At 37.3% G+C, this 16,689-nt stretch overlaps 1 protein-coding gene across 1 annotated transcript; it reads left to right on the top strand.

Moving 5' to 3' along the window:
• Positions 1-620: 620 nt before the first annotated feature.
• LOC145036631 (uncharacterized) lies at positions 621-3,843 on the top strand. Its single transcript, XM_078985091.1, has 2 exons — positions 621-3,408; positions 3,563-3,843. The coding sequence occupies exons 1-2, from the start codon at positions 621-623 to the stop codon at positions 3,841-3,843; spliced, it is 3,069 nt and encodes a 1,022-aa protein (XP_078841217.1).
• Positions 3,844-16,689: the final 12,846 nt, after the last annotated feature.

Genomic DNA, 16,689 nt, shown 5'->3' with positions numbered 1-16,689 from the left:
TTCGGTCAAAATCTATTCGACAGGCATATTTTTTGTAAATTTAACCAGAAAACAAAGATAAATATGTCTAAAAATCGAATAATATTATATGGTCACGTGGATAATTTTGCAAAATCATACTGCCTTCCACTAAATGCAAAACCAGGAAAACTCGATCTCCATGTCTTTGATTGAAAATCCACAATTTTGAAATAGTCATCAGTTACAGAGTTGATTATGAAGTAAAACACAGTTTGAGTGTAACTTCTGTTAGCATTAATCAGATTACAAAAATAAATATGTCCAAATAATCAAGTCAAGTTATATTTTTACACATCTAAATTCATCAATATCGTTTAATACAACAACTTGTCTTTTGTAATCAGAGCGCCTTGCTAAATTTTGGATTACAATGAATTTTAATGTTCTAAGAGAAAAAGATTAATGTCATGACAGATACAATTTAAAGTGTAATACACTCCTTTGTGCAAAAATATGACACTAACTGCTAATGTAAACACTCCTTGTGGAAAAATATGTCATAGTGCAAATTTCCTTTCAGTATGTGAAAATAAAAAACAAGAGAAAAAGGTATAACCCAAGTATAAATTAGGAAACGCAAACCATCTTTTTTATAAAACATGGCAAAGCAAATAATGTCTTCTTCAAACTTCTTATTTTTCTCGTTGGCTCTACTAATCATCACACCATCCCCCATACAAAATTTTGGTTCTGCTACATTGGAGGAAGCCAATGGTCTTCTTAAATGGAAAGCAAGTCTTGAAATCCCAAACAACTCCTTGCTCTCTTCATGGCTTCCCCTCCCTATAAATTCCAATGCATCAATTCCATGCACTTCATGGTTTGGAGTAGTTTGCAATGCTGATGAGAGCATTCAGTGGTTGAACCTCAATTCGTCTGGCTTAAAAGGTACACTTCACCAATTTCCATTCTCTTTGCTACACGATCTTACACATTTTGATCTCTATAAGAACAACTTCTTTGGCCCCATCCCACCAGAAATCCGACTCCTCTCCAAACTTGTATATCTTGATTTTCAAGTGAATTGGTTTTCTGGAGTAATCCCACCTGAAATTGGGATGCTAGCAAGTCTTGAGATCCTTTCGCTGACTTTTAATAACCTGACTGGTTCAATACCACAAGAGATCGGTCGATTAACATCTCTCTATCAGGTAGCATTGGCCTATAATCTTCTTCAAGGAGAATTACCTCCAACATTGGGAAATTTGACAAACTTGGCTTATCTATATCTCCATAATAATAATTTATGTGGTCCTATACCCCCTAATCTTGGGAATTTGAAGTCTCTCACTGATCTTGTGATGACGAACAATCACTTAAGTGGTTCTATTCCTTCATCACTTGCGAATCTGAGCAACCTACAGAATATGTACCTCAATGAGAATAAATTCTCAGGTCAAATTCCTACTAACATTGGGGACTTGAAGTCTCTCGTTGATCTTCAGATGAGCCAAAATCAACTTGGTGGTTTTATTCCTTCATCACTAGCTAATCTGAGCAACCTACAGAATATGTACCTCAATGAGAATAAATTCTCAGGTCACATTCCTAGTGATTTCGGGAATTTGAAGTCTCTCCTTGGTATTGAGGCGACTCATAATCAACTTAGTGGTTTTATTCCTTCATCACTAGCAAACCTGAGCAATCTACATTATGTTTACCTTGGTGATAACATATTATCTGGTTCGATTCCACAAGGATTGGGAAGTCTAGAATTGTTTCACCTACAAATGTTCGATAATCAATTATCTGGCCATTTTCCCCAAGATTTGTGCCATGGAGGAAAGCTTCAAATTTTCACAGTAGATGGTAATCAACTCACTGGGCCTATTTCAAGAGGCTTACGGAATTGTTCTAGCTTAATTAGGGCTCGTTTTGATCGAAATCATTTCATTGGAGATATATCCAATAGCTTTGGCATCTATCCACGCTTAGAGTACCTTGATATCAGTCACAATAATTTTCACGGGCAGCTTTCTCAAAACTGGAGTAAATGCAAGAATTTGACAGCCTTAGTGATGGCCTATAACAACATCAGTGGTAGCATACCACCAGCGTTTGGAAATTCAACTCGACTACAAAGACTTGATCTTTCTTCCAATCATTTGGTAGGTGAAATCCCAAAGGAGTTTGGGAAGATGAAAAGTATGTTGAATTTGTCTTTGGCTAATAACCATCTTTCAGGTATTATACCTACAGAGTTTGGATATTGTGAACTCCTTGAAGTACTCGATCTATCTACAAATAGATTGAATGGGTCAATACCAAGAAGTATTAGTCAATGGAAGCATATCCACTACTTGAATCTTAGTAACAACAAGCTTAGTGAGAACATTCCATCCGAAATTGGTAAATTAGTTCAACTTACAGAAGTTGATTTATCTCAGAATTTGCTCACTGAAGAGATACCATCTGAAGTTCAAAGTTTGAAAAATCTACAAAAGTTGAATCTTTCTCACAATACACTGTCTGGTTCCATTCCTAACGCTTTTACAAGTTTGCCCAGTGGGATTGACATCGACCTGTCCGACAATGAGCTCACAGGTCCAGTTCCTCTTTGCTCTAACTTTCTGAACGCATCTTTACAAGGCAATCCAGGTTTGTGCGGAAATTTTACAGGACTAAAATCATGTGCACGTCAAATCCTGAAGAAGAAAAATGATCTCTTTCATCATCGGATCATTCTTGTAATTGTGCTCCCTCTTATCGGGGCAATTTCACTTGGTTTTTTTATATGTGGCCTAATCGCTTATCGAAAACAAAAGAGACATTCTCCACAGAAACCATTTGGCAAAGAAGGTGGTGATTATTTCTCCATAACAAGTTTCGATGGAGGAGTAGCATATGATGACATCTTGAAAGCAACGGAAAATTTTGATGAAGCATATGCTATTGGGACCGGAGGATATGGGACTGTGTATAAAGCCCAGCTACAGCCTAACAATGTGGTAGCTGTCAAGAAACTTCACTCATCATCTGAGAATGTTGATCAAAATGGATTCCTTAATGAGGTAGGAACATTAACGAACATAAGGCATCGAAACATAGTGAAACTCTATGGATATTGCTCACATGCCCGCCACTCGTTTTTGATTTATGAATACCTTGAAAAGGGAAGCCTTGGATCAATCTTAAGAAGCGATGTCTTAGCAAAAGAATTGGATTGGTTGAAAAGGGTCAATATTGTAAAGGCTGTAGCTAATGGTTTGGCTTATATGCATCACGATTGCTCACCTCCTATAATTCATAGAGACATTTCCATTGCCAACATCCTTCTTGATTCTGATTATGAGGCACACATTTCTGATTTTGGCACATCCAAGCTTTTGAAGCTAGACTCATCCAACTGGACCACAATCGAAGGAACACATGGCTATATCGCACCAGGTAATGTAATTTTGTGATGTTAGTTCTACATTTTTTTTTAAGTTTCATGATATATATGAATAAGTATATGTATATGTATGTGTATCTATGTTTTAGAATCTTGTGAGGTTGATATAACATTTTTTGTTTTTATCTCTCGTATTTTTGGATGTAGAGCTTGCTTATACGATGGTGGTGACGGAGAAATGCGATGTGTATAGCTTTGGGATCGTGGCACTAGAAGTGATCATGGGAAAGCATCCTGGTGAACTACCAACATTGTCTGCTGATTATCTGGTGTTAGGAAATGTTGGAGATAGTCGGATTCCACTTCCTTCTCCACAAATTGAGAAAAAAGTTAATATGGTACTCAATCTCTCTAGAGCGTGTTTGAACTCCAATCCAAAAGAAAGACCAACAATGCACCAAGTTTCAAATCTGTTGATGAAGGCTTGATGTTAGTGTACTTTGAATGTTATTTGCTTTTGTCTTGTTCCCTATATGCATCCTGATAATATGTATTTATATGAATGCCTTTTTGTTATGAAACTTCTCATATGTTTTCTTAAATCATTATGTAATAGATAAAATAAATAAATAAATAAACTTCTCATTTGGTGAATTTTTACACTTTGGGCATCGACTCCATACCATAAATCTCAAATTCAAGAGGGTTGGCAATGATTTGATGCTATGCACCACCTAACTCAAATTCAATCCTCCAGCTTATAGTAATTTAAATTTGTTTACACACAGTTGGCTTGTTAAATGGAATGGAATGTGTATCATTTGAAACACAAACAGGGTACCTTTCCTCTCTGCTTACTCTCTTTGTCAGAGGTCAAACATGATTTCTTTTTTATACATAGAATCAATTAATGTTATATAAAACGCTTCTTCATCTCAATAATTCTTCCATGTGTATTGCAAGAACCAAAATGGCACCTGTAGTATCATGGATTCTCTATAGATCATGAAAATATTGCAAGTTGTTCAGTTTATGAAAATTGTTACTGCAAACGAACTAACATAAAGGTTCTCCACAATATTGATGGGCATCAAACTTTTTTTCAAAGACATGATATTTAATGTTGAACCATTTATTTTTGAAAAGACATCATAAGAAGATTAACTTGCAATAATAACAAGGAAAGTTTTTAGTTCAACTGAAAGTGTAATTGCCTGGGAATCATAACTAGTCTCATATTGTATTGGGTGTGTACACTTTTTGGGTCAGAAACTTAGAATTGACAAATATTTGGTGATGGGTACTTATCTCTTTTAAATATTCTTTGTTTTCTAATGCTCTATGAATTCTAAACACAGCGTTATGAACAAACCATACAGCTAATGTGGCATTAAATTTGAATAAAAAAAAGTAATTCAGTCATTTCATCAAACACTTGGTATGTATTAAAATCAAATTTTTAAACAAGCAGTTTTAAATGAACCTACAAGGAGTGTTGGAAGTCGATAGTAAAAGAACAGGAGGAAAGAAACCATTGCATACCTTTTAATAGAAATCCACTTCAACAGTGATGAACGCTTCGACCAATCCACTTCAAACACATTTCGATCGCTCTGCTACTACTATGGAAATGATTCACACTGATGAAAAATCAGCAATCCGTTTAAATCAATAAATTTTCTGTGATTTTGATGGATTCAAGTGATTTGGTATGATGATTGATTGAAATAGAATTTATATGATAATAAAGGATTCAGATGATTTGGTTATCGTTTCTGCACTTGGAATCGACAAGCAGGAGAAGGAAGAAGGTCGTATTGGACAGAGGGGATGGTGTGTGTGTGTGTGTCTGGGGGGCGGAGTTATTGTCAAATAGAAAATAGAGTTATTATTGGGTTTTATGTTCAACGCTAATCTCTTTTATTTTTATTTTTTTAAAAACCCTCTTACATTTCGTAAACTTTTTTTTTCGTTTGTGTTTATCTATTCGGGTTTGTAGGTAATCTTTAGAAATTTCCACATTTTTTTAAAAATATAATACTTTCATTTGACAAAGTTTTTCCTATTGTTGTAGGGTTCAAAAACATTTATAAACTGAATCGATGATTATGTTTTTTTTTTTAAGAATCAGTAACCTCGATCAAGAACAAAGCCAACAAAGCAAAATACTATTTTCCATGTAATAGTGACTATATAAGGTTCACTAGATTGTTTTATAAATGTACGCATATTATAAGATTATAAAAAAAATTTATACATAGCACATCCATACTTACGTATTATATCTTCTCTCATTTTCTTTGCATCGAACAGGATTACCATTAATACACGAAATTTCACCGAACTAAGCAATAAAAAAACTTACATATTGTAATGATGAGATTATGTATAACTTCTACTTTTTCTTCCATAGATACCTACGGATATGGAAAATTTGCGGGCAAGCATAAATCTTGTTTGTATTCACATTAAAATTGAAATTAACTGCAGAATTTCTTGTATATATATATATATATATATATATATATATATATATATATATATATATATATATATATATATATATATATATATATATATATATATATATATCCAACATTGTTTGCATAATATGTTTCTATGTTGATTATACCACACATTTTCTTGATAATCATGGAGGCTATTCATGTCCCTTTTCATTCCTCCATCTTATAGTTTTTATATTTTTCAATATAATCAATAACTGTGATCCATGATGTCGTCTCACTGTCCGACGTTTCTGCCATCGGCTGGGGTGTGATAGATTGGTATCAGAGTTATTGCTACAGTGAATTACTAGTTTCTTAGGAAATTACAACTATACCTTTAGGCTTACTACTCTGATTAGGTTTATCCTTTAAAACTAGAAAATAAAAATTATTATTAATTATATTACCAATTGACTACTTACGAGAGAGGTGACAAGGATAGACACGTTGCTTAGGTTGTTGGATTTCAGAACGACTATACGCCAAAATGACCTTGCCCTCCGACTATCCTGGCTAGTCCTAACTTGATAGTTGTGAGGTACTAAAAAAATTAATAAAACACACAACAAACATAAAAATCAGATCTAAAGTTTATATAAAACCCATATACACGATGAGAACACACATATATACTTCAAACATGTAGAAAACTCGAACCCTCGAAGAGAATACAACTCAAGAATTTAGGTCAAATACAATATCTAAAGTTATTGTCGTACAACGACCAAACCATAATTAGACCTACCTTATGCACCTAAGTTTTATTATGGTCCGACCGACGCACGACTGGACTTGATATGGTAGTTGGTAAACTAAACATTAGAGGAATTATATGGGATTGAAGAGATGGTTCCAAGACACATATCTGATATTCACTGCATAGGAATTATGCAAAAAATTTACACTAATTACAACTAAAATAGTCATTGGGACTCACATTGTATGACTAACAAAAGTACTTCATACGACTTATACTTCCTTTAAACATGTTTATAATTGGACATAAAGCATGCCCATAAGACGAGTTACCCGACGCAATCCATGACCAACGCTTGCTGAAACACCAATTATAGACGTAGTGGTTATTAAGGCACTAGTTTCACAATGAGTCATAAACATATTAGCTAGCTGCAGAATCAATGAAAAACTCTAGATCTAGGCATGGTGGTAATGGAGGTGGAGGTGGAAGTTGCTCCTAAAATGACAACAAGGGAAGTTCAAGAACCTGTACTTACAAGGATTTCATGAACTATAAGCCCAAATCGTTTTATGGAAATAAAGGAGTGGATAGTCTGACCCGGTGGATAGAGAAAATGGAATCGGTGTTCCATATAAGTTTATGTGTGAAGGATTGCAAAGTCAGATTGCACGTTCGTTGACGCAGCTTTAACATGTTAGAATGACCATGCTAAAATGATGGGCATCAGCACCGCCAATTCCATGACTTGGGAGGATATAAAAATAATGTTGATTGAGGAATACATCCCTAGGGATGAAATGCAAAACCTAGGGCAGGATCTTTGGAACCTTACGATCAAAGATTCCGAAATTGCATCATATACTGCTTGCTTTAATGACGTTTCTTCCTTATGCCTGGGATTTGTAACCCTAAATACATGAAGATCGAGTGGTACATTTGCGTTTTGCTCGCAAATCAAGGGTCAGTCACTGCCTCACGACCAACCACTTTTAACAATGTAAAGCGCATAGCCTTCAATCTGACTAAAAGAGGGTATTCGTCAACGAACCATGATTTAAAAAGGCTAACCATCCTACGTATAGGAATAACAAACAAAAATATGGTAGCGAATATATGGGGAATTCAAATGTAATGTCCAAAAAAAGATACCCGAAAATTTTCATTTTTAAATTAATAAAATAGTAGACCATATCATTGTCATAAAACCAAGTTAATCAAATTCTATTAATAAATAATCATCATCAAAGTAAGTCACATATTGTGGAATCGAATGGTGTGTGTTGTGTACTCATCCCGACCTCTTCCCTTTGAAACCCGAAGCACCTAAAACATAAACTAAAAATCGTAAGCCAAAGCTTATTGAGTTCCCCAAAATACCAGATACTATGCATACATAAATAAACACATAATGGACCCCGCCTGACATCGAGCCTTGCTTGGTATACAAATCTGTTAGTCATCGGGCCCCGTCTGACATACATATAAACATATAATCATATAAACACATAACACATGAAAATATTGCAAAGATACATAGCATACAAAATGTTCATCGCCCCCCACTCGTGATCGGGCACCGCCCAGCAAGCATACGAGCACATAACACATGCAAGAGTCATGCACACATCTAGCATCCTATCAGAAAAAAAACATCGGCTGGCATTGGTGCCTTCGACCCGCTAAACAAGGCGAGGAAACACACCTCAAACTGCCAAATTGCACAAACAAAAGCTCGAGTAGCCGATCCAGAAAATCCCCGTGCTATCAACATCAAATAATAGTAATGAATAATTTCTTCTCGACCGAAAACAGTATTCTAGACCAATGCCTAAACCTTCATGGTAAAAGTCCATTTTACCCCTTTCCATTCTTTTCTAAAATCCAAAATCCAATCCACTAGCATCATGAGTCCAAATCCCTTAAATGGCACCATAAGGACCGATAAGGCCCAACCATCTAAATTGAACCCAAAACCCATCATGTGCCTAACCGAGAAGGCCTAATATCCTAAAAGGCCCATAATATCCAATAGTCAACCATGGTCAAACTTTTCGTCAATGGAGAAAGTCAAAAAGGTCAACACATTAAGAAAAATTAAACAGATTGAGCACACCTCTCGTACTCAGTTGGTACACTCATCGCACATCGGCTCGACTTAGTACGCGTTGCGTACTACGAGGTACACCCCACATACACACCGTGATCGTATTCCACTTAGAAAGGGTCTTAATCCCTTAAGCAAAAATGTCCAATGCCCAAATCTAGTTCCAAATCATGCCTTAATCCATAAAGTCATTGACTTTGAGCTTTTACATGGCTCAAGGACCCAAATCCAAGTTCTAACTTTACAACTTCAAAAAAGGGATAATACACATACATGGATTGATATTATCCATCTAAATTTCATTTTTATGCTTTAGTACACCTAAAATGTCCATATTTAAGGACCGAACTCCTGGAGCAAACTTATTCTCATAAAGGCAAACCAAACGTAACAAAGTGTGCCACAAACCACCCCAAACTAGATCCACTCAAAAGAGATGAAAAGATTAAAGATTTTTACCTTCAATAGGTGGCAAAAGTTGAGTAACTTCCGGATCTCCAAGCTCCACTCCAAGTGATGATCCTTCAACAACCTCCAATCTCCTCAAAATTCTCAAGAACACTCCAAAATACCTCACAAGATCTTAAGAACTCCAAGATGGTAGCTAGGGACGAACTTAGGGTTTAGGAGGTATGGAGGCTGATAAGAGGCAAGGCTCAATGAATAAAAGAAGTTAAATAGGAGTAAAACCCAAGAAATTAGACTTTTTATCTAAAGGGAGTAGTCCCCATGTTCGATGCATTTTATAAGCATCTTTTAGCACAATTTGCTCAGTATTTCATTATAAAAAGATAACTAACTCTCGATTTTTCTTATGTATTGTGTGTTTTGTGATTATTTTCTAGAAGGCTCGTACTCCTCACGTGTGTTATCATTTTCAAGGCAATTTGGAGCACATGGATGATTACGTGAGTTTGGGATGCATTAGTGGATGCTTTGAAGCTTAACTGGAGTCTAAACTAAGGATGTCGAGGAATGATCGAGAACATCCTGGAAGGAGGAACAACGATAAAAAAAAGACAACAATGAATACATGAGATCGCATGTCTTATCCTTGCGATGGAAACTTTGACCATGCGATCGTAGGTTTGGTTCACAGCTTGACTTCGGAGATTTTTCATGCCAAAAATTCAAATAGATGAGAAAAGACTATTTATGCGATCGCAACGAAACTCCTTGGAATCGCAACTTGCTTACATGGAATCGCAAGTTGGCCATAATGCTTCAAAAAGGCGACGTACTTCATTTAAAAGGCTTGAGGCGCGTATTCCTAAAAACATGCGATTGCAACTTCTGCACATGCGATCACATGCGCATCATTTTTACTGTTGGACGTATAAATAGACCCACAGACTTGTCTAATAACCTTAATTGGCGATTGTTGATGATTCCTAGGTGATTTTCAGAGACTTTCAAGTTAAAAATGCAGATCTAGGGGATACGATTCGATTTCTTTTCATTCTTTAGTAAGATTTATCGTTTACATTCAGTTTCTACTATTTGTAATTCGTTTTTAGCCATGTCAGACTAAAAACTCATATTTCAGTTTCGCAAGATGTCACTTTTCCATGCAATTAATTATTAGACATGTTGTTTGACTGTGATTACTGTTTAGTTTGATAAATTCTATGTTTAATTGAATGTTTGATTTTGATTTCAATTTCTGTTGGCCACTTTAATTGCTTGTAAATCATTCATGTTAGCTAATTGATTAGATTCGTAATTGTGTAGGTTAATTAGTTAAAAGTAACAAGTATTGGATTAATTTTGTGTTTAGGATTAATTCTAATATGAATTGATCAAACACTTTTTTATGACTCCGAGCTTATTTTAGGTATTAGACTTTACTGGGAAATTACATTGTGTTTAATGCAACTTTACTTTGTTAATCAAGGACTTGTTTAGTTAATTTGGTAAAAAGTTAGGTTTTACTCAGAGAACTTATTTTGATTAAATGATTTTTGTAATAGAGGTCATTAGAGCTTGTTAATGAACTTTAGTACCAATTTAAACAAGTGCACAGTCAAGTATTGTGTTGAAAGTTAATTACATGAATAGGGGATTCATTGCGGAACTGAAATTGCTTTCTCCTATTGAATTTTTCTAATCCTTAAATTGAGTTATTTCCTTATAATTTTCTGCTTTATTAATTTAAATTTTCAAAAATAAATTACCCCTCCCCTTTTACGTTTTATATATATGTGAACAACTAATCCGTGTATTACGCAAAGAGGCATAAACTTTAGGACGTGTCCTTGAGGATCTGGCCCTTTCTACCTGTACCGGTCCTTTTTACATGTACTATTTGTTAATGCGAAAGAGCATATTTCTATTTATTTTTACTTTTTTCTAAATTGTGCGAGATAGTGGTTATAACATCCCGTGTACCCCCTAGTACGCCTGACATACTCAGAAGGCACCATAACCCATCCAACCACTACGCCCCGAGTACTTGGTAAGTACGCCCCGTGTACTCGGCCAAGCTCCAAAACACTTAAAATTTCGATCCACAATAACTCATTTGTTCTAAGTCCATTTTCGACGTTCTTTATATTCACGGAAAGGTAACGAGAAGCTCTACACTTCTATCAACTTATCCTTACCTTAAGATTTCTCGAACAAAACCCAACATTCATAAAGTTCCGAACTACCAAAGCACCGATATACCCTTGGGCTCTGAAACACAATCGAACACTCGGATCACTTAATCTATAATACCCTCATCCAAAAAGGGCTAGTTCTCTATTCCCCCAAGGCTAAAATCCTTATGATAACTGAAGATTCGAGCCAATAAAAAAACATAGTGAAACATATTGAAAGGTTGAAAGCTTTGTTGACCAAGATTGTTTTTTTGATGGTAACATCCTGAAATCCCAGGTATAATATTTAATTAGATTATATTCATTTTTTCAGGGCAACTCGACAAGTTGGAGGCCCCAAATAGCCGAGTAGAGATCAAGATTGTCGCATGATTTTTAAAGTCTACTCGATGAGTTGCGGGACCCGACTTAACAAGTAGGAGCTGAGTGTGAAAACCCTAATTTTCAGGGTTTGCACCCTATTTAAAGGACCTTAATCCCTTTACTTCACCACCCGTATCACCTTAACATGCTGAGAGAAACCCTAATCAAGATATAACCATCTGAGAGAGAGAGAGAGAGGCTAAGATTGTATGTTTTAGTGCATTCTTGGAAGGAGTATGAGGAACAAAAGGCTTGGAACGAGAAGGAGCCCTTAGATCCAGTATTCTTTCAGTGTTAGCTACCATTTGGAGGTAAAAAGCTATCACCTTCACCATTTGGTTGTTAGATCTATTCACTAAGGTCTTCTCTTTGAGTCCTTTAGTTGTTTGATCATGCCTTGAAGATGAGACTTCAGATCTGGACAGTATGAGGTCTCTTAGGCCAAAAGATTTAAGCTTTATCAAGCTTTTGGCCAACTTTCATGCATAAACCCTTTAGTGAGCTTTGGGTTGGCAAACTTAGCCCTAGATGCCATGCATGGATGTAAAGTTTGCAGCACTACGTGGTATTTCAGCCATAGATGGCTAGATCTAGAGTATGGGGCCTTAGTTCTGCTTAAAAACGTATGAATGAGAGAATAGAGTGAAGGGACCCGACGAGTTGGTTAGGGTTTCCCTGATAGTCTCGACATGTTACAAACTCGGCAAGTTAGTGAGACAACTCGACGAGTTGAGTTGGATTTTCCCGATAATTCAGAGAAACGAAGGCACATGACGAGTTGCATAGATGCACTTGATGAGTTGGGTCAACATGGACTGTTGACTCGAGTGTTGACTTCCACTGACTTTTAGGGTTTGGTCAAGTTATGGGTTATGGAGACCATGGAGGGGTAAAATGGTCTTTCACCCTTTCTGAGAGTTATAAAAGGGGTTATCTTAACATCTCTGGAAGTTGTTGTTATAAACTGTTAATTAGAGATAATTATGATATGTAGACGGAGTCTAGATCGATCGTTGTGTACGAGACCTACTTGCTTACTTACGAGGTGAGTCTTCTCACTATACTTACATGGGTGGTAATACTATGTGACTAGGGGGTCTTATATGCTTATACTGAGTTATGTGATATCATGCATTTTTTCTTTGTGATTTATGTTGTATATTATTGTGTGCCTTCTTGAGTTAGGACTGGAGGGTCCAACCCAAGTTTGAGATTGGAGGGTCTTCACTAAGACAAAATTTATCGGGGGGTCCTTATCAAGATATAGACATGAGAGGATAATTATTTACGTGTGATATCTTGGGAAACTCACTAAGCTTCGTGCTTACAGTGTTGTGTGAAATGTGTTTCAGGTACCTCTCAGGATCACGGAAAGGCACCGACATGATCGTTCACACCAGCTAGAGATTATAATTTTTTAGTACTCTGGGATATTATCAAAGGTTTTGTTGTCTTATGCTTTGAAAAAGTTATAAATTTGTGTTTTGGAGAAATGTGAGATTTGGTTTTATGTGGTTTTAAAAATGAAATTTTTATTTGAATAATTTAGAGTGTTACAAGTTGGTATCATGGCCTTGGTTTGAGGGATTCAGATGTACCCTCGGGTATGTATGGACTCAAACTGAGGATTTGAGAAATTTTTTCTAAAAAGGAATCATTTTTTTCTAAAACGAGTGAGAGCTTTTAAGAGAAAATGAGATTGAGCAGTGTATATAATCAGCCCGAGCCGAACGAGGATTTCCCAAAATACCATTACTTTTGTACGTTATGAGATACTTATAAGATACTTATAAGATATTCGAGTTTCATGCTAGAGGATAGGCTAGGTATTTCAGGAATTTAGAGCTAGAGTTTCTTGATTCATGATGCCTTAGCCTAGGGGATGCTATTGAATGATATTATCTGCTATTTGCTCTGTGTATGTGGTAAGTAAGAGTACCTAGTAGGAATTTTTTTAGAGAGAGCTTTGAGTCGAGGAGTAATCTTGGAGAGATACCTAGGAATGCATTGAGAAATCTATTGAGAGAGTAGTTTGATATCCACAAAGGGTAGAGTACTTGTGAATTAGGATCCTAGGAGGAGGACTTGGGGTGACTATGGGTTGGTGTGGAAGGTAGTATTGGGCCCGTACTACTGAAAGCACCGGATATGTATGAAAACCAAGTACGAACCTTAAAATACTAAGGAGCATGTATGGGTGGGTAATGGTGTGTGTACTTGATCTAGTCTCTAATTATTTCGTGTTTGTGTTTCAGAGATACTATGGTGATTACCCGTAACAACTCCAGGGGCAATGGTACCATTGACGAGGAGATCCGCAGGATCATTGCTGAGGAGGTGGTTACAGCTATCAGGGAGGCCATACTAGAGATGTTCGGGTCTATTAAGACCATGCTGATTGAGAAATTTGATGAGCGTTTTGTTGCTATCACAGAGGCTGCTACTGCCGCAGCCACCGCAGCTGTAGCTATTACGAGGCTACAGGGGGTGACTCGTTGTTGCTTCGAGAGTTCAGCAACACGAAGCCACCAGAGTTTGATGGGAGCTAGGACCTGATTGTTGCGATGAGATGGATTTTTGATATTAAGGGATGTTTCTATACTTGTTCATGCCGTGAGACTCTGAAGGTTTGATTTGTGCTGAACCAGTTTTGCTTGGGAGCAAAGGACTGGTGGAGGTTTGTGACGACTGATTATTCTCCTGTAGACCATGCCACGGTGACTTGGGTGAGGTTCACACAACTATTCTAAGATGAGTACATTCCCCAGGTGGAGAGGGAGCGATTGGCCTAGGAGTTTCTATCTCTCGAGCAGAAGACAGAAACCATAACAGAGATTACGAGGAGGTTTCATGAGAGAGCTTTGTTTTTCCCCAAGCACGCGTGAGCTGGTACTTGAGCATATTGAGGCGAGATATTCGGGATTTCATGGCGAACTCTTCATATCGAACATTGGTTGAGCTACAGACCAATTCCAGGAGGAGGGAGATTGAGCTGTAGTTTCAGGTTAGAGAGGAGGGAGAGTCTTAGGGTAAAGAGACAAGAGACCAATACAGTCGCAACTGGCGACCAAACGGACTAAGCTCGCTGATACAAGAGCTGGGGGCTAGAAGGGCCGCACTTGTGGCAAGTGTGGAAAGAGCCATGAGGGATCTTGCCAAGCAGGGATTTGCAACAAATATGGCAAGGAGGGGCATATGGCGAAGGATTGCCCTAAGGGATTTGTGGTTTGCTTTCATTGCAACTAGACCAGCCACCGAAAGGCCGACTTTCCTCAGCTTACTCAGGGATCAGTCATGGCTTCTACTGCTGCTGCTTTGCGTGTTACTGATGGTCGGTCGGTGAAGGCTGAGTCTCCGAGATCTCGTGGGAGAGCTTTCCAGCTGACTGTAGAGGAGGTCCGTATAGAACCTGACGTTGTTGCTGGTACGTATTTCCTTATTTACATTATTTTGAGATTTTTTTATACCTATATTTGTTGGATTAGTGTCTAAGTCCATAACTATTTTGGTATGTACTTGACCCGATGGTGCATGGTCCTTTTGGGTTGCCTTCACCAAAGCAACTTGATAGGATGATTTATGGAGAGTAAGGATTAAATATGATTTATTAATATATTATAGGAATAATATGTTAAAGGAAAATCATATTGTTTAATTAATATTAGTCAATAATTAATTGGTAATTAGTTTTGTGACTAAAAGAGATTAATTAAACTTAAGGGACTGGAATTGTAATTATAGGATAATTGCAATTTGGGCCATGGATTGCCTTATATTAAGGGATGGACGAATTCTAATGGGAAACCCATAAGGAAATCGTCCATGGGCTTAATTAAAGGAGTCTATGGGTTGCTTAGGGCTTAAGCATCCAAATTAGGGTTTCCTTGTTAGATAACCCTAATAGCCCAACTATATAAAGACCCCTTAAGGCTCAAAAACGTGGCTAATGTTCTTGTAAGGGTTTACACATGTTTTTGGCAGCCTCCATCCTCTCTCCTCTTCATCCTCTTGCTTATGGTGTTTGTGAACCATTAGAGGAGTGACACTTGTGACTCTAAGCATTCCAAAGTCAATACAAGGAGTTTTGGGATTGTTATTGCTACATAACAATCAAGGTATGTTCTTGAACCTAATTATATGTTAATGTCGAGTTCCATATGTTAGAATTAGGGTTTATAGTCTTGGATTCAAAGCATGTACAATAGAGAAACCTAGATCCAAGCATTAGGGTTTGTATGAGCACATAGGATGTCTTATGACCAAAACCCATCAATATTGTGCTGCATATAGGTACTCTTCTTATGAGTTATGTGCCTGCCTTGGTGTTATTTGACTCTGGTGCGAGTCAATCTTTCGTGTCCTTATCCTTTAGTCGTACATTAGTGTTAGATGCGAGGCGTTGATTCGATCGCTGGGCGTTTCTATAGCCGATGAGCATGCGGTTTTTGCCACTGATGTATACCGTGGATTTGTTTTAGAGATTTTTTCGGTTGAGTTTCTAATAGACCTGGTGCCGATAGCGATGGGTGATTTATGTGTCATAGTAGGCATGGATTGTTGAGTCGGTTTGGAGCCATGATTGATTGTGAGCGTCAAATGGTGACCATACGAGACCCGAGTGGGGGAGTACTTACTGTTTATGGCGAGGGAACTAGATTGGGATAAGCTTTTTGTTCTGCCTCCAGGGCAAGAAAGAGTCTACAACATGGATGCATGGGCTTTTTAGCATATGTGATGGATACGCGGGTTGCCACCGAGAGACCGGATTCTATTTCCGATGTTCCCGTGCTATGTAAGTAACTAGATGTTTCTCCGAGGAATTGTCGGGTGTGCCTCCTGAGGGACAGGTGGAGTTCCAGATTGATCTGGTTTTAGGTGTGACACCTATTGCCAATGCACCTTATTGCCTTTTGCCGTCTGAGATGCAGGAGTTGTCCTCGCAGCTCCAAGAGCTACTTGGGAAGGGTTTTATTAGACCGAGTAGCTCATCGTGGTTAGCACCGATCCTTTTTGTCAAGAAAAATGATGGTTCACACCGAATGTGCATCGACTATCAGGAG

This window comes from Lactuca saligna, chromosome 3, assembly GCF_052625555.1.
Source record: "Lactuca saligna cultivar CGN05327 chromosome 3, ASM5262555v1, whole genome shotgun sequence".
Taxonomy (NCBI): Eukaryota; Viridiplantae; Streptophyta; class Magnoliopsida; order Asterales; family Asteraceae; genus Lactuca; species Lactuca saligna.
Note: the sequence above shows the minus strand (reverse complement) of the source record. Positions and strands in the feature narration are given on the sequence as shown.

Excerpts from the sequence above, each read along its gene's own strand:
- LOC145036631 (XM_078985091.1), top strand. The coding sequence starts at position 621 with ATGGCAAAGCAAATAATGTCTTCTTCAAACTTCTTATTTTTCTCGTTG. Across the intron at positions 3,409-3,562 it reads ACATGGCTATATCGCACCAG|AGCTTGCTTATACGATGGTG; the intron begins GTAATGTAATTT and ends TTTTGGATGTAG.